Source organism: Syzygium oleosum, unplaced genomic scaffold (assembly GCF_021117445.2).
Source record: "Syzygium oleosum isolate NSW1041296 unplaced genomic scaffold, Sole_v2.1 Sole_v2.07, whole genome shotgun sequence".
NCBI classification, from domain to species: domain Eukaryota; kingdom Viridiplantae; phylum Streptophyta; class Magnoliopsida; order Myrtales; family Myrtaceae; genus Syzygium; species Syzygium oleosum.
Window position 1 is genome coordinate 10,625,864 of NW_026607491.1, and position 19,802 is coordinate 10,645,665.

General features: G+C 41.4%; 2 protein-coding genes across 3 annotated transcripts; one reads left to right on the forward strand and one right to left on the reverse strand.

Annotated features, from left to right (window-relative positions):
• On the forward strand, positions 1–9,210 carry LOC115672438 (nuclear pore complex protein NUP1). Of its 2 annotated transcripts, none has more exons than XM_056313014.1 (9): positions 1–407; positions 1,464–1,510; positions 2,907–3,022; positions 3,672–3,846; positions 3,951–4,253; positions 4,325–4,402; positions 4,489–5,214; positions 5,741–6,297; positions 7,100–9,210. In XM_056313014.1, the coding sequence occupies exons 1-9, from the start codon at positions 95–97 to the stop codon at positions 8,688–8,690; spliced, it is 3,906 nt and encodes a 1,301-aa protein (XP_056168989.1). In that variant the 5' UTR covers positions 1–94; the 3' UTR covers positions 8,691–9,210. The 2 variants fall into 2 exon arrangements, with proteins under 2 accessions (XP_056168989.1, XP_030450109.2); XM_030594249.2 differs by having other exon boundaries at positions 2–407; positions 7,091–9,210.
• Positions 9,211–10,758: 1,548 nt separating this feature from the next.
• On the reverse strand, positions 10,759–13,507 carry LOC115672458 (peroxidase 12-like). Its single transcript, XM_030594272.2, has 3 exons — positions 13,269–13,507; positions 11,731–11,931; positions 10,759–11,537 (listed from the first exon to the last, which is right to left on the reverse strand). Exons 1-3 carry the CDS (start codon positions 13,500–13,502, stop codon positions 10,962–10,964), a joined length of 1,011 nt encoding a protein of 336 aa, XP_030450132.2. The 5' UTR covers positions 13,503–13,507; the 3' UTR covers positions 10,759–10,961.
• Positions 13,508–19,802: the final 6,295 nt, after the last annotated feature.

Here is a 19,802-nt window from a genome sequence, read left to right on the forward strand (position 1 = left end):
TCTCCTCCGCTCCCCTTCGCGTGACCTCCTCCCCTCCCCCCCCCCCGCCACACGCCGACGCCGGACCGCCCCGCCGATAAAGGCTCCCCCTCCCATGGCGACGGCGTCCTCCTCCCAGCAGGGCGAGCGGAGCCCGTACGGGACCCCCGGCGCCGCCGCCGCCGGAGGCAAGTTCAGGAAGAAACCCTACCGGCGGCACCAGGCCACGCCGTACGACCGCCCCCCGGCCGCCGCGCTCCGGAATGCTGCGGGCGTCGGCTTCGTCGGCGGCGGGGGTGATGGCTGGCTGCGGAAGATCGTCGATCCGGCCCAGAGGCTCATCGCCGCCGGCGCTCACCGGCTCTTCTCCTCCGTCTTCAGGAAACGCCTCACGCAACCGCCTCCTCCTCCGCCGCCGCAGCCGCCTGGTATGCCGTCTCTGCTCCTGCTCTTTGAAGTTGCTCTCTCTCTTTTTTGTTTTTTTTAATCTTTCGGGCTCTCTGTCGTGGTTTTTTCTTCTTTCCGCGGTTATTGGCCAACCGAATGGTTTGTTCTGTAATTGGATTTCTCCGCTGGTTTCGCCGTTGTGAAGCTCGTGTTTTTGGCTTTGGTTCTTCTCTCTGCAAAATTTCTCGAGTAGTTTCTCTGTAATGGTTTTTCTGCTTTATGAGCCGTTTGATTTTTGGTTTTATCTGGCTTCCTGATTACGAGTTATCAGTAATGCAAGCAAGTAGGGTTTTGAGTATTGAAGTGATGTTACTTTTGGTTAGTTAGTCGTGATTATCATTATGGATTAAATTGTTAAAGTGGAAGTTTTCATGTGATTCTCCCCGACCTGGCACTGTAGTTAGGATGCTATGCTCTCTGCAAGTCGGTGTCTTTTTGAGATTTTTTTGCCTTTTGGCTATTATGGGGTGATGGAAGCTCGAAGTCAAGAGTGAGGGATTTTGGCAATGATCCTGTACAATTTAATTGGCCTCATTTTTTTAAGTCGTATATTCATATTACTGAGTATTTTCTTTTTTGGTAAGTATGAACTGAAACCATTAAAGTGGAGTTTTTATGTGACGCATAATTTCATCTTTGTTTACATTTCTTGTCTAGACGCTGATCAGGAGCTATTTCTTTACAGTTTTGGTAGTTGTTGCTGGTGAGGAAGTCTGTTTTATTTGCTTATGGTGGCTTGTGGATACGCAGAGTATCGTGTTTAAACTTTGTGTGATGCTAGATGCTAGATGCTAGGAAAAGCATTGTAGAATGACTTGGATGTCTATGGGGCGCTATAGTGGGAAATTGTCGTTCAACCAAGACCTGCAGTTATTTCCTTTGTTTTGTAAAAAAAAATCCATGAATCAGTTTCTTCACCTTTTAAAGATAGTCACATGCTTTAAGTTTATGTTGGTGTTCCTTAGTCCATCTTTTTCTGAAGTTTAAGCATTCTGAAATTTTTCTTATCATTATTTTTAAATGTATGGTTTTATCAGAGGCAGATCGAGATGAAAGAGACAAGAAACAGGAGACAGTCCTTCTTGTAAGATAAATACCCTTTATCTTCATCTTGCGATTGCTTTTTATTGTTTTCTTACAATTATGTGTGTTCCTAGAGCAACATTATTCGGTGGAATTTTTACTTTACTCTCTCAAATTTTCTTGGTGAAGGTGTTGTTCTAGAGTTTAGTTTGGTAGGTTATAGTTAATTTCCAAAGAAAAAGGCCACCGGAAGTATGTTTTGCTGAGACAGGGCTGGGGCACTGCTGTCTTCATGGGGAAAGACCGTTAGTAGAGACTAATTATTGGTCTGATGACTCTACTTGTTCATTGTTTCAAAACTTGAGTCTCGTGTAAGGACATACTTGTTGGATGTGCTTAAAATTAGGCACAGAAGAGGAATGGATTTGCAGTTCAATCTCAAGGAAAGATGTTTTTGTTTTGACACAGTGTACTATAATTTCCATTAAATGTAGCAAAAAGTACAATCATAAGAAATTGGCATGCTGAATGGTAGATCAGGAGATTGGGGAAGGATCTTGCTTCTGAGAAAGGAAGATGATGGAAAGTCAAGAATACTGAATCAAGTATCAAGGACACCTGTGGCTCGGAATTGGTGTGCAACTGGAAGATCTTTCTCAATGAGGATGGCTTAGTGGGAAATTAATTGAGTTAGAACTAGATCTATTTCCATGTTTATGTCACTGTTACTGGAACATATTTTTTTTAATAAAAACATATGATCTTTTCCCTTTAGGTGAGTAGGAGGCTAATTTCTGAGTTGAAGTAAGACAATTTCGGCTGCTGTGTTTCCTTTTTCCAGTGTTCAGGTCCTTATGAGGTGTAACATCTGGATGACAAAAGAATTGTATGTGACTTCTTAGTTCTTCAAAGTTGTTTGCTTCAATTTAACATTAATGCTGGTAGCATACTGTAGCTGTCATTTCCAAAGAGCAAGAAGTGATATAGCACTTGTAATGTATGGAAATAACTACCGGAGAGATTAGCTGAGGGTCTGCTCGCTTAGCGAGAGCATGATCGTGTACAATTGCTATTTTCTTTGTAATACTTTCATTCTGAGGCTGAGGATTGGCCTAGTCGTCAAAGGCCAACCTTTTCCAGGTGTTAGATTAACATTTGGTCTCATTAATCCTACTTATATATCACCAATATCGATAGAAGTAACCATGGTGGACATCGGTAACATTGATGACCACCGGAGGTTTGATCTGGTTCTCCTGATTCTGCCATGGGTTGAATAAGTGGCATGATGCTTCAGTCCACCAGCCAAATGAATTTGTCAGGTTTTTTGCTATTTTACTGCTCTGCCTATGTATGAGGTTATGGAATCTATTTGCTAGGCTCTAAACTGTGCAGGGACAGTGCTGTAATCTATCTTCTATAAATTCGATCTTTGATGTACTCTCTTCTATGTGTAGGGCACTCCAAGAGAGCAAGAAGTGGCGATCATTGAAGTTCAGCAACCAGCTTCTACTCCTGAGGGAGGTTGTTTTACCGATCTGGAGACAATTTTAAAGCAGAAGACCTTTACCAGGCGAGCAATTGTAGATATGATAAATATTTTCAGCTTGTTGCATATTTTCTTCGGAGTTTGTCTGTTGGGTGTCGTTTGTGGTTAAATTTGATTTGGTTGTTAAACTATAGAGAGGACGTATGCAGGAATGTTTATTCTTATTGATTAAACCTTTTTTTTTATGACCATTCTTTGTTTTACATAGTTCCCCTCTGATATAGTCATTTTTCTTATTCTATTATGGTGTCATTTTGTGATGAATGAATTGTGGACAGATAAATTTATACAACCGAAGCACATCACAAAGGCACCTTTTGCAGCCACGATGGGGTTGCACAAACCAAACCAAACTCCTGTTGTGTGTCGTGGTGGATCATTACTGGACTAACTGTTAGTACTATTCTAGTGTTACATTAACCAGTGCACCTTTTGATCCATCCCGAGCTCTATTGCCTATGTTAAAAACGTACCTATTTGGTGGGATGAATATGTTTCGCCACAGTTTTGCCTCTAAATTAGTCTTATTTTTGTCAGTTATACATTAATGTCAGCCGAGATGTAGTTCCCATCTTTGATTCAATGCTGAAACACTTTCAAATTTATAAGGTGCCATTAAGTGATGTCTTTAGCTAATTTGATTTTATTATGAAATTTTTGATCAACTACACAGATCGGAGATTGATCGGTTGACAGCCCTACTCCATGCTAGAACTGCTGACGTACGCGTTGCAGATGAATGGAGGAAGTCGGAAGATTTACCATCGAAGTCAATTAATGGGAAAGAAGAAGTATCAGACATTATTGGACAAGACAATGGCAGCGAAAGCCGGCTTACCAAAACTCATGTCAGTTCAAACGGAATTTTCTTTGAAAATTAAACTGATCTGTGTTGTTGATGTTGTAGAAGTATTAAATGGCATAGTTCTTAAGTGGGCATGTACTTTTATAGGTCCTTGATGAGGATGTGGCATCACCAGCAGAGCTTGCAAAAGCCTACATGGGCAGTAGGCCTTCAAAAGTGGCCCCGTCTATTCCGGGAACTCGCACTCAGACAATCAGAGAAGATTCGACAATTTTTACCTACTCGCAGCATGCTATGAAATCCCCAGTTATGTCACTTGTCCCCAGGTCTTCGCCGCGTTTAGGGGCTCTTGAAAACGGATATATGACACCAAGATCCCGCGGCAGGTCTGCAATATACAGCATGGCACGGACTCCATATTCCAGAGTTCTCCTTACTCCTCCTCCCAAGGTCCTTATTTTGGCATAGAACTTTTACTATGTAGCAACTTATGACGTTGTCTAACTTATATCATTTTCCAGAGTGTTGAGCCTGTAACTGATGGCTATAGGGGTCCTTCATCACAAGCATGGGAGCATGGCAGAGTTTCTGGATCTAATGTATGCATCATTCTGATTATCAAATTTTAATTATCTACTGGATTGTAGATTGCTATTATTTCTTACGCTTATTTTCTTGCATGCAGGCTTTGAAACGAAGAAGTTCAATCTTTGAAAATGATATAGGCTCTGTTGGCCCCATACGAAGAATTCGCCAAAAACCAAATCTTTTATCTCAAAGGAACTGGAGTTTGCCAGTCTCTGGAGCTGGAGTTTCTCAAGTTTCTGATCACCCTGCCTCAAGTCGAAAGCTGCTTTCTTTGGGTGAAAGGAACAACTTTACTGATCAGTCAGTTGACAATGAGGACAGTGATATTCCTGTCAGAAACATGGCCTCTACTTCTTCCAAGTCTACTGAAATGGCTTCCAAAATACTGCAGCAACTTGATAAAATAGTGTCGCCACCCAAAGAGAGAGCATCTGATCTCAAGCTAGCCAATGCAAGTGAAAAATTACCTTCAAAGTTGTCTCCATCAAAATTACGTGGACAGGCTCTCAAGAGTCTTGAGCATATTGATTCGTCCAAATTCCTAGAGATTGTTCGAGATAGCAATAAATTAGATGATTCAGCTGGAAGCTTGTTGCATGATGCCAGAGAGGCTACCTCGAAGAAGCCAGATAAAGTTGAGCAGAATGGTCCTTCTAATCTTTCTTTTTCCAACATTCCTGCCATGAATGGTTTGGACGATACAGTTTTGAGTAAGAAGAAAGATGTTATTGGCCCTGTTAAATCTGCAAATTCCAATTCGACGAATTTTCTGGCCCATCCGGCATCACGACAGAACCAGGCATTCAAAATGAGTGCACATGAGGTGAAAATTTTGCTTTTTTTGTGGCGATAATCAATTACAGTAGATGTTCCCTTTACTAAATTTTCTGTGTTTTCCTTTCATTCTCTTTGAAGGCCTCTTCATATCATCTTTTATTAGGTATAGCCTCCTTAGATTTTAGTATATAGCACTCATGCTCATCCTTTAGTGGAGCAACAATAACGGCATATTTTGAAAAAAGGAACTCTTTTGTGATAAGTAATATACATTTTGGATAAACGGTTTAGCAAGGCAGAGATTGCTAGTTCTCTCTCCATCTAACAGATTACAATCACATAGTTGAGATCTCTGTTCTGTATTTAAGCTTTTTCGTCTTCAGCACATTTTTAAGGGGTTCCCTTTCGTGTCTTTTAAGGGATTTTGTTTTCATTTTTGAAAGAAAACTGTCCTATATATCAATACTAAGGTTGGGGAGATAGGCAGACTTGCTGTTCTTTTTCTATTGGAAACTATATAACCTTTTTTGTTGATGTCTCTTTTAAAATTATTTAGGGATTCTTGTTTGTAGGATTTCTTCGATTTGGATGATGACGGTCATTCCAATGAGTCGCCAACTTGCACTTTGGTTGAAGGGAGAGAGAAGCTGGATACCTCAGCGGTGGGTTGCAAGCAAGCAGCTGCTGAAGCTGTCAAAGTCGAGAAGTTTATGTCTGTTTCTGTAGCAAATGTCCCCACACCTGTTTGGAAGGAGAAAAGTGATGTGGGAACTAATGATTTATTAAGTTCGGGCGGAAAGAGTGCCAGTCTTAGCTTCTCAAGTGTGCCTGTGGCCAGCACAGCTGTCCAATCGGATGTACAATTTACTCAGACGACTTCAAATTTTGATAAAACTGGTTCAGAGAGGCAGCCAAATGCTGTTTCGCCTACCTTTGATTTTGTTGATAAAATGGCTTCATCCAATGAACAAAATGCTGTGCCTACCGCGTCTGGCTTTGGCCTCAATAATGGATCTATCATGGAAGCTAATAAGGTTCCCCAGTTTTCTTTCCCTTCTTCCTCTTCATTTGGTGGATCAACTCCAAAGTTTGGTATCCCATCTGATACAAAATCAGAGAGCTCAAGCAGGTCAGTGTACGTGTCATTTCCAGCGATAAGTTTCTTTTTGATTCTTTGACTGTCTAATCCATCAACTTTTATATGCTTGGTCTGTCAGTAGCTTCTGTTAATCCTTTAGAAAAAGTTTAGGGAAATAGTGTGGGCTTTCTGCAGATAGCTATTTAATATTGGCTCCTGTTGTGAACATGGACTTTCTTGAAATTTTAGGTTCCTTGCATTAAGCCATGGGAGTATGTATTTCTCTGCAGTTATGCATGGTCGATGTACTTGACCTGGCTGATGCCAAATGGAATCTGTAATAGAAAATGCTGGTGTCTTCATCAAGGATGCCTTTTATGGTTGTTGGTGTTCTCAACTGCTGTCGTTAATGGGTTTGCTTCTAGTATATGACATGATAGAAAGTTTAGGGATTTGAAGAAGTATAGGCATTTTTCCTCCTCCAGTTTACTGGCTGGTTACAGTGGCTAATGCTTGAGGCCTGAAAGTGAGTCAGTTGTTTTGTGCGAGGTTTGGTTATTTCTTGATCTTCTCTGTAAATATCGAGCAAGGTGATTGTGGTTGACAGCATGCTGCATGGTTTTCCGTTTCTTCAGCACTTCATGATTCGATTTTTCGCTTCTTATTGGATACACTTTAGTTTTCTGCCTTTTCTCCACTCAATGTTCATTTTGTGAAATTTCATCATATATGATTTTTTGATATTTCAAGGGTGAATATGATGGATTTTGTTTAAGATTGTGCAACATGTGTTCCTAAGAGGATAAGTAGAACGATTACAGTTTGTTCAATTTGCTGCCTGCAGATTTTTTAGTGTTGCTGCTGGCCCAACTGTTACTGCCAATGTTCCTGAATTTGATAAAACTGATAAGGAGGAGGATGGAGTGGTATCTGCTACACCTGAGCCTACTCCTCTGGGATCTGGGGCAACATCGTCAGCCACAACTGCATCCTTATTCGGTGTTCCTCCTAAGTCTATTACGTCTAGCCAGTTAGTGTCCCCACCTATATCGGCGGAGTTAAATGCCACTGTAACTCAAAAACCATCCAGCGGCCTTTCTTTCACTTCTGCTACTAGTAATGGTGCCGGTATTGCCGTCCAAACGTCAACCAGTGCTACCACTGCTAGTCTATCTATGTCAACATCAGCACCCTCCTTTCCGGCTTCTTCAACCTTCAAATTCGAGTCCTCTGTGTCAACTTCAGTTGCGCAATCGGTGCCTACTCCATCTGTTGTTCTGGGAGAAGCCAAGACCAAGGTGGACACTGACTCTGGAAATGTCACCAGCAATCTTTTTCCGTGTCCATCTTCTGCAAATGCCACCACAGGAAGCGGCATCTTCGGGTTTAGTGCACCAGCTTCCACATCAATTTCTGAGACAAAAAAACAGGGTTCTTCATTATTTGATGCTGCCAATGGTTCTCCACAACTTCCAGCATCTGCTGGGACTGCAGTACCAGCCTTGACTCAGAGTGCCTCGGTTCAATCTGGATCATCTGCGGCTTCATTTGGATTGTCTGGGAATACTGGAAGCTCTTTGTTTGGTTCATCTTCTGCACCGAAACTGTTCTCTGGGGCGTCATTTGGCATGAGTTCTGCTTCCTCTTCAGCGGCGAATTCTGTCAGTTCAGGTAGCAGCACTACTTCAAACGCGATTGGTTCTTGGCAGTCATCGGCATCTCCCGTATTTGGTACCTCATCAGCTTCTCAATCGACCGGTTTTCCTTTTAGTGTGCCAGTGGCTTCTAGCAGTCACATATTTGGATCATCAGGTTCCACATCTGCTTCAAGCAGTACTCCTGTTTTTGGAGCAACCAGCGTGACTGCTACTTCTAATGGTGCCCCAATTTTCGGGACAAGCGGCAATTTGTCTGCTTCCACTGGGGCTCCTATTTTCGGATCAACCAACACCTCATCTATTTCCCCTCTATTTGGATCAACCAGCGCCACTCCTATTTTTGGATCAACTGGCGCTTCATCTGCTTCAACTTTCTCGTTCACTTCTGCTGCTTCTAGCGCTTCTTCAGTGCCTGTTTTTGGGAATTCTAATCCTGCGTTCACCTTTGGTTTGGTACCCTCAGGCAATAATGATCAGATGAATGCGGAGGATAGCATGGCTGAGGACACAGTTGTGACAACTACTCCCTCAGTTCCTGTGTTTGGCCAGCAACCGATCTCACCACAACCTTCGACTGGGTTCATGTTCAATCCACCGGCTTCGACGGTGTCTAACCCTTTCCAATTTGGAAGTCAACAGAACCTGGCCACCCCGCCGAATCCTTCCCCATTTCAGGCTTCTGGCAGTTTAGATCTAGGCGGAGGGAGCTTCTCACTTGGAACCGGTGGTGACAAGTCCGGTCGTAAAATCATAAAAGTTAAGCACAACAAGCAAAGGAGAAAATAGAATAAATTTTGCTTCGGCGCAGCTGGTGGATTGATGTTCGGGACCTTGGTTATTTGTGATCGGTTGGCAATGTCTGGAGATAATAATTTGGTTGGAGGAACTAGGTATTCCTTGTGATAAGGTAACTCTTGGTCGCAGCGATGGTCAACGAAGCCTCACCAGGTTTCGCCCCTGTTCTCTATTATTTTCCTCTCAAAGTTTCGCTTTATTTCTTTTCTTTTCTTTATCCTCTTTTTCCGCGACGTAAGTTGTCACAATTTTGTATCCGACATTGTAGCGAATTTGTGGACCTCTTCCTGTACTAGTATGTGTACTAGCCTCATGGTTGTCGCAGGTGGAGATTGTCTGCCCCTGTGTCCCTCTTCTACTGTGCACTCCTGATATGTGTAACATAAAGGAAATCATATTTGTCAGCTTAAGAAAGCCGCCGGTTAGGTGGTTCGCCGCTGCTCTTTTTTGGCATATTATGATAGGTAATGATGGAATGCAATTGGTAGTGTGATTTTGTTTTTCGATCGAATGGTTTGAATCCTGTTCGTGGGTCTGTCTTAGATTTGGCACACTGACCTGATCTTGCACAAGAAACAAGTAAAAGAGGTAGGCAATTCCTTATTTGGATGATTTATGCTGTTTATAACTGTCGGATGTGTATTCCCATCCCTCTGCAGCGAAGCTTTGTTTTGCAATGCTCTCAGAAACGGTGGGGGAAAAGGCATTATTCCTAACTTTCGAATGATGATTCACTCTCGAAATGCGGGAAACACATGCTTAGCCGGTCTCAGCAATCGAGAAGTCTGAGACTCTCCTGATTACAAGAGCATGTCCTGCTGCCCTGTGACGTCTTGAAATTTCTTCATTTTCCAATATCATTTAGGATTTTAAGATGGTAAATAGTAAGCATGAATTACTTGATAACTTAACTAAATTATGACTGTTGTCGGGTGGCAAATGAGAGGGTAGGGTTTGGTTTGGGTGGGTCGTGAATGGGACCGATTTAAATTCACTCATGTAACTCGTACTGATCAATTTAATTCCTAAACAATGTAAATGACCCATACCTAATGCAACTCTTATCCAATCCAAACCCATCCAAATAGAGAAAAAAGGCCCAACAGATCTGAAAAATTAAACTGCTAAAAACATTGAAGAATTTTGAACGCATCCCAGAGAAAAAGAAATTTCATCTGGACTTGGAAAAGCCATACAAGGGTCAAGGATATCAGTGTTTGTTTTCTCGAGGAACTATGCTCAGTCAATATGGTGTCTCGAGGAGCTCGTGAAGATAATGGAGTGCAGGCAGGAGCTGGGGCAGTTGGTTCTTCCCGTGTTCTATGACATCAATCCTTCGGTTGTGCGGAAACAGACAGCGGTTTTGCAAAGGCATTTGCTAATCACGAAGGACAATTTGCTCGGTGGAAGACGGCTCTCACACAAGTGGGAAATTTATTAGGCTGGTGTCACGGGTCGGTCGATTCACAACAATTCCACACCTGTGCGGCCTTAAGATCACTCCCAAATCAGCCTTACACACACACACTCGATTTACAAGAATAGAGAGAAAGCAGTGTAGTAGTATTTCCTTGCGAATGAGCATGTACAAATGAAGGGGAGGGTCCCTATATATACAAGTGCGGGCCTAATATGAGCCGTTGATCCCCTCATGATCCGACGGTAGTGTTTGAACCGATACAATCATTACATAGCTATACAAAAAGTTCTAGGGGCCCTAGGGGCGTGAGAGAGCTCAAGGGACGTCTGCCAAGGGAAACTGCAGAGTCGTTTGTTAGAGGGAATTGAAGAGTCGGACGGTGCTTGAGCTTGGTCACGGATGGGCCACGTCCCATGCCCGAATGGGCCATGTCCCATGCATGGAAGGGTTACGTCCCATGCATGGAAGGGCAATGGCTCGTCCGTGGCTCTTGTTTGAATTGGCTCGGAGCCCTTCGCTCCCTCGGGCCGTGTCACTGGGATCTCAGAAATGTTGCAGATGGGTAAATTCTATTTGACCTTTGTAAATTGGGGTTCAAGAATATTATATCCTAGTCTATCAGCCATCTAAGAATTCGACTACAGTTTAATATTAGAATTGATTCTTATATGACGTCAAGAAAGTACAATCCAAATATATTTTTGTAATCATCAACTAATGTGATTTTGACAATACTTTCAAAGGCATAATGTTGAACTTGGGACTACAGCAGTCCTTGATTTGGTCGCTTCGATATCTTCAGACCAAGATAAAAGAAAGCACAGTACATGAAATCTAGATTATCAGGAGAGCGGGGTTCTGAGATTCCTAACTGAGCAGTTGGCTCGGATTTCTCCTTCCGTTCCCGTCAATACGTCGAGTTGCCCCATCTTCGTCATAGCGAAGACAAACTTCTCGAAGAAAAGTTCTTGGTCCTCGGCGAAGCTACTGAGGATGCCCCTCGTCATGGGGTCCTCGTACAGATCTTGGTCCGAGTGGAATAGGCCTTGGCGGTTCACCAAATCCACGAAGTATCTGTTGTCGAATTGGTCGGGCGATCTGATGTCCAAGACCGTGGTGTTGGTGGAGTTTGAGGTGGGGCACACGCCCTTGAGATCATGGGCAAAGGTCTTCTCCATGGTGGGGTCTTGGGTCGGGTAGAGCCGGCGAGTAAAGGCGCCGCAGTGCCCAAGCCCGGTGGTGTCGCCTCCAGAGAGTGCCACTACATCGGTGGCGTCAAAGTTTTTCTTGGCTAGGGCAGTGAGAATTTGGCTGGCGTTCTGAGCTGGTGGAGGTAAATTTTCTGCGGTCACATTTACAGAAGCAAATGTGAGTCCGTCCCGCCTTCCCAATGGCACGTCATACTGAGGTCCGCCCGACTGCACACGACAATGAGAATAACAAGATTAGAATCCAGAACTTGGAAAACATCTGTTGATGCTCATTGATATGGTAGACAAATTAATCATGTAATCAAGAAAACTTTGACAACCAATAGGACAGGAAGCTAGTTGGGATTAGATGATCATTAAAAAAATTGGGTCCTATCTCCATTTATCAACTTGAAAGAACATAAGAAATATTACAATTATCCAAAAGTATGAGCACGAGGATGCTTAAAATGGTTTGTATCTGGAAAGCATGAAAATCAAAACTCCGTTTTGGTGCGTTACTCTCTAGTGATGATGTCCGTCTCAAGTTCTGGTTCGGTGGGGCGTCCTTCTTGCTCGGTTCGCTTGCTGATCCATCCAGCAACACCGAAGCATCGCATCCCTGCATCATTCATCAGATCTAAAATATAAGTGTGAATTCAAATAACAGGAAAATATTAACCGAAATACTCTAGCATACTCGGAGACAAGAAAGAACAAGTGTTGTTATTATCACCTCAGCCGACATATTTTAGTAACCTCTCTAGTTTTTCTTTAGGCTACAACTACTTTATGGGCCTTACGTTAGTTTTTGCTTCATCATTTCTTTGAATGTAGGTGATCACGATTCAATTGAAAAGAAAAACCGTGATGATTTGGACCCATCTTAACCTCCAAAGTGAAAATATCCCCACCACACAATCCGGGATTAACTAGACTGCCCGTGCAATCATCTTAAGAAGACAATTTATCCGAAATTATTAATGCAGTTCTTTCTAAATCCTGAACATGGGAGTTCTATAAACTTCTATAATCTTCATTTTATACCATATAGAGCACTAAAGATCAGGGCCCAACTATCTCAAACGCTCAAAAAGCATCCTCCAAAACTTCAACAAGTGTTTACCGTTGGACTTGACGAGGTCCAACCCATTTACGTGGCTTATCAGGTCTATTATTTAACATTTGGCACAAGCTCAATTTAATTAAATATATTAGGGGCCATATATTTGTGACATCCAATTATGCATATCTTAAACCTTCATGGACGATTGAGATTTGGTAGCGCTAGGGTTGATCCCATCACTCCCTCTATATAGGTCTCTTTTTGGTGGAGAATGAATGCATCTAATTATCATGTCTTCGCTATTCTCCACAAAATTGTTGAGAGAAAAATACACACCCATCACAATTGTTATAGAGGAGAGTGGTGAAGATTAATACCCATATAGACAGCTTCTTTGCTTCTATCTTATTGGATCAATAATGGCTTCTTTTGATTCGAGTATGCTATATTTATCAATTTAATCTCATGGTCATGTGATTGAAAACTTCTATTAATCTAACATTTACCAGTAAAACAGTAATATTTGTATGATGAAAGACGAAGCCATGATGGCTTTAGTCACCCATATGACTTCGTAATCTACCCAACGTTCTGAAAAATAGCAATGTCAATAAAAAGAAGTCCACTTATTGAAGCTGCTAACCTAGGCCACCAGCTTCGAGAAGAATATACATATTTTTTGGCCTCTCTTTTCTTATTCTCATCTATTTAGCCGAGGAAGAAGATGATCACAGAACTTGCCAAAAAGGGTGTGTAAACATTTAATCATCAGCTTACACACCACAGACATGGACATGTGATGAGAAAATTAAGATACAACTTCCAAGAAAATCCCAAGTCTCTTTGCCTGGAAAAGTGAATGCAGATTGTGATAGAGCTCATTGGAAACCTACCTTAATGAAGAAGTCGTGGAAGTGCAGACGAAGTAGCCCAGGAACTTGGCCAATATCCTCCTCGAACACCTTCTTGAGATGTTTCCTTATGACGGACTCAACCTTCGGGCAGCTCTTCTCGTAGAAGGACCATGAGAGCCCCTTCACTATGTAAATAGAGCTCGAAACATGAACATGCAATGAAGCTATCACAAGACAAGAAAACAAAACGAAAGAACTGAAACAGGAAGCCATGATGTGATCTGAGGTCTGGTTTAAGGTTTCTTGTGCAAGATGAGCTGAATGGATCATGGGACATTATTTATAGGCAGGTAAATTGACTTCATGCAGAACTGAGCAAGGGTCTTTAGTCATGGATAATAGTAAAGGGCAATTTCGCAAACTCGTTTATTGTGATTTAACATTTTATCAGACTTCTTTTGATTTGAGATACGATTCACACTTAGGAGAAAATGCGCTTACAATCAAAAGCATGCGAAGTTAAGTAAGAAATCTACCTCAAACATTGTCGGCTGAAATTTCAATGTACGCCAATTGAGTAGGTGGTTTGTTTTGGCCTAAACTAATATAAGTCACGCCATTAATTGTGTTTGAAATTAGGCTATGTTTACAAGTATGGACATTGTCCAGCTGCAAACTCAACTGAAAATCAATATAGGTGATGTGGGAATTTATAACTGTTGGAAAATCTCCTATAATCTGTCCCTAATTATTTGGAATATTATGTGATATTATGTGATTTGATTTCGTTAGCTGTAAATTAGCTACTGATAGAGATTATGGGCTAATTAGGATCTATACCTAAAATAGGTTTCTTACCTAATTTAGGTCTACTATTCCTGTATATATATACATCTTGTAATTACTCAATCAGAATAAGAAAAACAGATTCTTTTCTTCATGGTATCAGAGCCTAGTTTTCTAATCTAAATTTCCTGCCTCTGTTTCTTTTCCCACTACTGCTGCTTCATTGCAGCCCTTTTTTTAGCCTTATTGCTGCTGCTTTGTTTCAGCCTTATTGCTGACTTAACCAGCCTTATTGTTGGCCTTCAATTGTGTGATAACTACCCTTGTTACTCGATCCCTTCTTAGTCTCCTGCTATAATTTGTCCTTTCAAGTTGCCGAATGGAAGATTCAGGGAAGGCTATCTCCAACCAAACCGGGTCCTCTCTTTAGGATCTATCCAACTCATAGATTGGAGATTTTTCCAACATAAAGCAATACTGATTGGATGGAAAAAATTATCTTTAGTGGGCATAGATCGTGAGGACGTTTCTTAAAGGAAAAAGGGAAGCTCAGTCATCTAGAAGGCATTGGTCTAGGACAAGGTGATCCCAAGTTTCAGACATGGGATGAAGAAGATTCCTCAATTATGTCATGGTTGTGGAGCTCAATGTAACCCAAAATAGGGGTGAGCGGTTCCAGGTTCCGGGTAGGTTCCGCCTGGAACTTGGAACCTACCCTCGGGTACAGGTTCCTTATTTTTTGGAACCTGGAACCTACCCGTCGAAACGTGGAACCTGGAACCTACCCTGTCACAGGTTCCAGGGTCGGTTCCAGGTTCTAACAGGTTCTTTTTACCGGACCATAACAAGGATAGAGCAGAAAATTAAATTTTGGCCTTCCACTGGACCATAGTAAGTGATTATTTACGCAAGCATAAGAAGCGAAAAAGATCAAATCAGCTAATAAAAATTTGTCATCTGAATCTCAATCATTCAAAGAACCACATGATCGGAGAACCAGCTCCAGAGACCCAGTAAAACCACAAAAGACATAGAAATTGTTTCCACAACTTCAGCCTCATTTGTATTCCAATGCTTAGCGATATTCTCAGATAGCGGATCATTGGGGTTTGGAGCGCTCAAAAAAAGCTTGAATGCTGCAGAACAGTACATCAGAAAACACTTCCATCAGCTACCAAGCTGATTAAAAGAAAAATCACATTAAGAATCAGATGGATATTCCAGCCAAAAAAAGAAAAAAAAAAGTTGTAATAGTACCTTTTCAATATTGGGATGGTATATTTTTGTGAAAAACCTAACCTGTGGCACAAGTAATGATTAGAAGCTAAACCCCACAAGTCACCACTATTTTTGGATAAAGCAGTTGAAAACCTCAGGACAAATAAAAACTTCAAAGTACTTAAGTGAAGACCCAGGAGTCAGCAACGCTGGCAATGTCCAGCTTCATCTGAGAGTTATCTAAGCAACCATATGCATATGTTCGCACAACCAATCAAATCAATAAGAATAGCTAACAGATGAACCGTAAAAAGAGTTACTTGGACAAGCAACATGCAGACTGGAGGGAGCCACTCAGCAGTCAGAATGAAGCGAAATCCAATATGACCTACAGCAGTAAGCCAATCAATTTTTTTGCCTGCCACCTAAGGCAAATCCTACTCCACTTTAAACATGGTTCACTGCGGACAACTAAAGCTGCCCAAAAATCAACAACCCCTTGGAACCATCTAAGGAAGACCAAAACGATTCATAAAAATTGACTGTGATTGCTAAACTTTCTAGATAGCAGAAGTGAGCAAAGAGTCGAGACACAGTTCTGACAGAAATGCAAAGGCTCTAGAAACAAGAGGAAAGCCATTACCCCACCATGAACCCGAGAAAAAAAGAAAAAGAGAGTTTGAAACAATTACAAAGGGAAAGATGAATCAATGTCCTATTCATCTATTTTTTTTAGGTAAGCAAGTTACTGTCTTTAAACTAGCATGTAACTTTCATTGTCAACACCAAGGCATAAATTGATTATGTAGCTTTCACAACCCATTTACAGAGCACTTGCAATCTAGCACCTCTACTTGATTGAGATTCTGTGCTGGAAAGAACCAAGCAGCAGATACCATGACGATAGAAGTTACTATATATTGAAAGAAAAAACCGTGCTCAAGTGAAAATTACCTAAGGAGCAGCCATAGGATATTCTTCAGGCAAAAACAACTCTAGTTTGAAAACTCCTCCTGCAAAAAAGATTGCAAAAAGACAAGCAAACAAGTTAACTAAGAAATTAGTTATGACAGATTAAATTTTTTAGGAACCGCCGGTTTGAGTGCAAGTTAACTAAGTTAGATTCTCCATCAAATTTCTATTTAAAATTTTCACCAATACTTGCAGAAAACACAATTTAGAAAGAGCTTTCCAGCACCTGCTTCATATTTTCCATTTTTAGTTCATTAATCACGGCTATATATTCGCTTTTACATAAATGGCTACCATGAAGATAGACATGCGCAATAAATTTAAGGGGAACAGAAGAGGTAACTCACAATGAATGGAATGAATGCTATCCAGAAGTATGTATGCCAGCCTACACAAAGAAAAGTAAAAAGCAGAGGTCACGAGATAACAATCACAACATCCGGCCACACTCAAATACAGAAACTGCGCAAAAGGCACTGGTGAGAAAATAATGTGCATTTACAATAATAAATTGGACCCAACAAGTCTATGGTTTTCAACATGGCACTTTTATACACTCAAAGCAGATGAACCTCAAAAGTGAATCTGATATAGCATCCTTAACCGCTGCAGCTACGACTTTACATGTCCTTTCATCTTTATACAGTTTTCCTTTACCAACAGATTATAGCCTGTAGAGGAGTTGCATGGAAAAAAAGACAGCTCTTCATATGTATCTAAAGAGTATAGATGAATTACACTTTGATCTAATGGGTGACTTCACTCCTCAAATCAAAAGCTCGTACTAATGACTAAGGCAACAACCTGCTTTTTCTATGGTTCATCAAAAGATACTTCCTATGGGACAATACAGATATACTTTAAAAAGAAAAGATCAAAAGCATGACATAAGGCAAAGTGCTAGAAGGAAGAGATTCTAATCAATAAATTGCCCTTCCATTCTAATCAACAAATTGCACCCCAGTATTGTGCTGGCTCAAACTCAACTTGGTCCATATACAAGTTCGATTTGGTGTGATTTTCAATACACGCTTCCAGAAATGTAGTTTCCTGGTATATTTTTTCAAGTTGTCACATCCTAATATGGAGGAGCAACATACTGAGATGTTTTGTCCTCAGCATATAGGGCATTTGGTCCATGGTATGAAAAAAATGTCAACCAAAACAGTTAAAAGTTGAAGCTCATAAATGTAGACAAGCCAATGAGCTTGATTATCAGCATTTGTGGAACTGTCTTAGCAAGGCTTTTGGGACAAAATCTTACTAGGTTGGACAGCTTCAAATAAACTCTGTGAGAGAAAGGCATAGTAGTTTGCCAGTTATGGTGATCAAGCTTATGCCTAAAAGGATTAAAGCAACATCCAATGTACTACATATACACAACTTCTAGCACGTCATAACACAGAAACAAGTTTCCTTTCAACAGACTTCTGGACATTGCTATTGTTCGACAAGTATTATTAAGACAATCATCTCCTATAGAGAGGAATGCACCTGAATAGAGATAAGAGAGGAGTCTCCTCATCCAACCACAAGGCAAACAGAAAGGCCAGCGTGATCCAACTTCACCCCCACCTCTAATGAGAAAAGGAGACGGTGGAGCACACAGGAGTCCCAATATTGTAAAACAAAGAGACCCATGCAAACTCTGAAATGCTAATGATTTTCAGGAGAGAGAGAGAGAGAGAGAGAGAGAGAGAGAGAGAGAGAGAGAGAGAGATGAGGTGAATGATAACAGAACAAATCATTTTGAGAACCAAACCATTAACCAATTAGCTAATTCGATCTTTTCATTAAGCTATCTAATCTGATGACAAAATTAATTGCCACTATAAACTTCTGCAAAGAGCTAACGATAGGATCTAGCGCGTAGTTCCTGTAAATGTACTATAAACATCGAGATAAAAACTGTAACTTACATTAACTAAATTAGCCAATCTCAACATACCTTGATCACACGGACCTGCAAAGGCAAAACAGAACATTAAAATCGACGTCAGACACAATATCATGTTTAAACAACCAAGAAATTCCGCCATTGCCACCACAGCACAATAGAAGCAATGTTGTCTACACATACATATCATTCAAATTTCAAGTAGTAAAAAGAAATACCATCTTGCAGCCAAATGAACACTAAGATGATACCTTTGTCCTCACGGAAAGCGGATTCGCAACAACGAATTTGAAAAACTGAGGAAGATATTTTCTTTCTCCATCACCGTCAGAATACAATGCTGTGCAAACCAGGCTGAAGAAGAAGATCAGTAAAAAAGATAAGATGCGCAAGTTCAAATCACAGACACCTCTGCACACCTAATTGAAAGTACGTCATCAAAATAAAGTATAGCGAAACTCACGTGTGAGCTCCAAGTTCCTTCACATCGTGTTCCACAATAAAATCATAACGCCCTCCTGCACGTATCGTTTCCACCGGAGCCTTGGAAGTATCCAAAAGCAAAATCCGCTGCTTCTCAATTTGAATTTTCGCCTGTAAACTAATCTTTCAGATAGACACACTAATCACAAAGTGCTTTTTCGGGTCAGGAGTTTGGTACCAATCCTCTGGCCTGCTAATCTGAAGACATAAAAAAAATCATCATTCACGGAGCAACCATCATACAAAAGATGTGCACCGCATCACACCGATTAAATCCAGAAAGGTTCACTTCCAAAGTGTCAGGCAGAAGAAACACAATGCGAGCAAGTAAGAAAATCCAAAAAGACCGCCTCCCCAAACGTAACGGCCGACCACCTATTCACTTCACAACATAAATCAAATCAAACTAAACCATTTTCCAACCGCGAGAAGGCAAAAAAAGAAGAAGACAAAGTAAAAACTTGCGCTTGAACACCCAAACAAAAATGAGAAAAACACGCAACAATCAAAGGGAATACAGAGCAAAAAGCGCGAACCTTGGCAAGCCAAGCAGGGTGGTCCTTGACTTTGGCAAGAACGAGATCGCCCAAACTCAACTGACGCTTACTCTTGTCCTTGCTCGCTCCCTTCTTACGCCCTCTAGCCAGAATCGGACACCCTAGAAAAAGCAGAGACCGCGAACGAGCCAGACCGCGGTTGATGAAGACAGAGGAAGAGCCGAGGCGGACGCCGAATGGAGCGAGGAGAGGCGAGACGATCTCGTCAAGTCGTGGGTGTTGGGAGTGGGAGAGAGAGCGCGATGGAGGAGTGACCGAGCGTGGGGAAATTTGGGAATAAACTAAGGAAGTTAAGGTTTTTACTTTTTAGCAAAAGAGTCGGTTCCGGTTCCGGTTCCGGTTCCTAAAAAATTGGAACCGGGAACCGGAACCTCTCACCCTAGAACCGGGAATCGAACCGGATCCGCCGGTTTGGTTCTTCGATTCCCGGTTCTACCCTGGAACCGTGCTCACCCCTAACCCGAAATCAGCAAAAACTACATGTTTCTCCCTACTACCAAGGACATATGGGAGGCTGTTCGTCAGTCTTATTCAAAAGTTCAAGATGCAGCAGTAATATATGAACTCAAGATGAAGGCTTCAACAACAAAATAAGGTAATCGTTCTGTTACAGAATACTATAATTTCATGAGAGGTCTTTGGCTTGAAATAGATCATAAT

What these genes read in the sequence shown, in the direction of transcription:
- LOC115672458 (XM_030594272.2), bottom strand. Translation starts at nt 13,502, where the DNA reads ATGGCTTCCTGTTTCAGTTCTTTCGTTTTGTTTTCTTGTCTTGTGATA. An exon ending in TCCACGACTTCTTCATTAAG is followed by an intron (nt 11,932 to 13,268) that starts GTAGGTTTCCAA and finishes TGAATGATGCAG; the next exon opens with GGATGCGATGCTTCGGTGTT. An exon ending in ATAATTGTAATATTTCTTAT is followed by an intron (nt 11,538 to 11,730) that starts GTTCTTTCAAGT and finishes TGTCGTGTGCAG; the next exon opens with TCGGGCGGACCTCAGTATGA.
- LOC115672438 (XM_030594249.2), top strand. Translation starts at nt 95, where the DNA reads ATGGCGACGGCGTCCTCCTCCCAGCAGGGCGAGCGGAGCCCGTACGGG. An exon ending in AACAGGAGACAGTCCTTCTT is followed by an intron (nt 1,511 to 2,906) that starts GTAAGATAAATA and finishes TTCTATGTGTAG; the next exon opens with GGCACTCCAAGAGAGCAAGA. An exon ending in GCCGGCTTACCAAAACTCAT is followed by an intron (nt 3,847 to 3,950) that starts GTCAGTTCAAAC and finishes GTACTTTTATAG; the next exon opens with GTCCTTGATGAGGATGTGGC.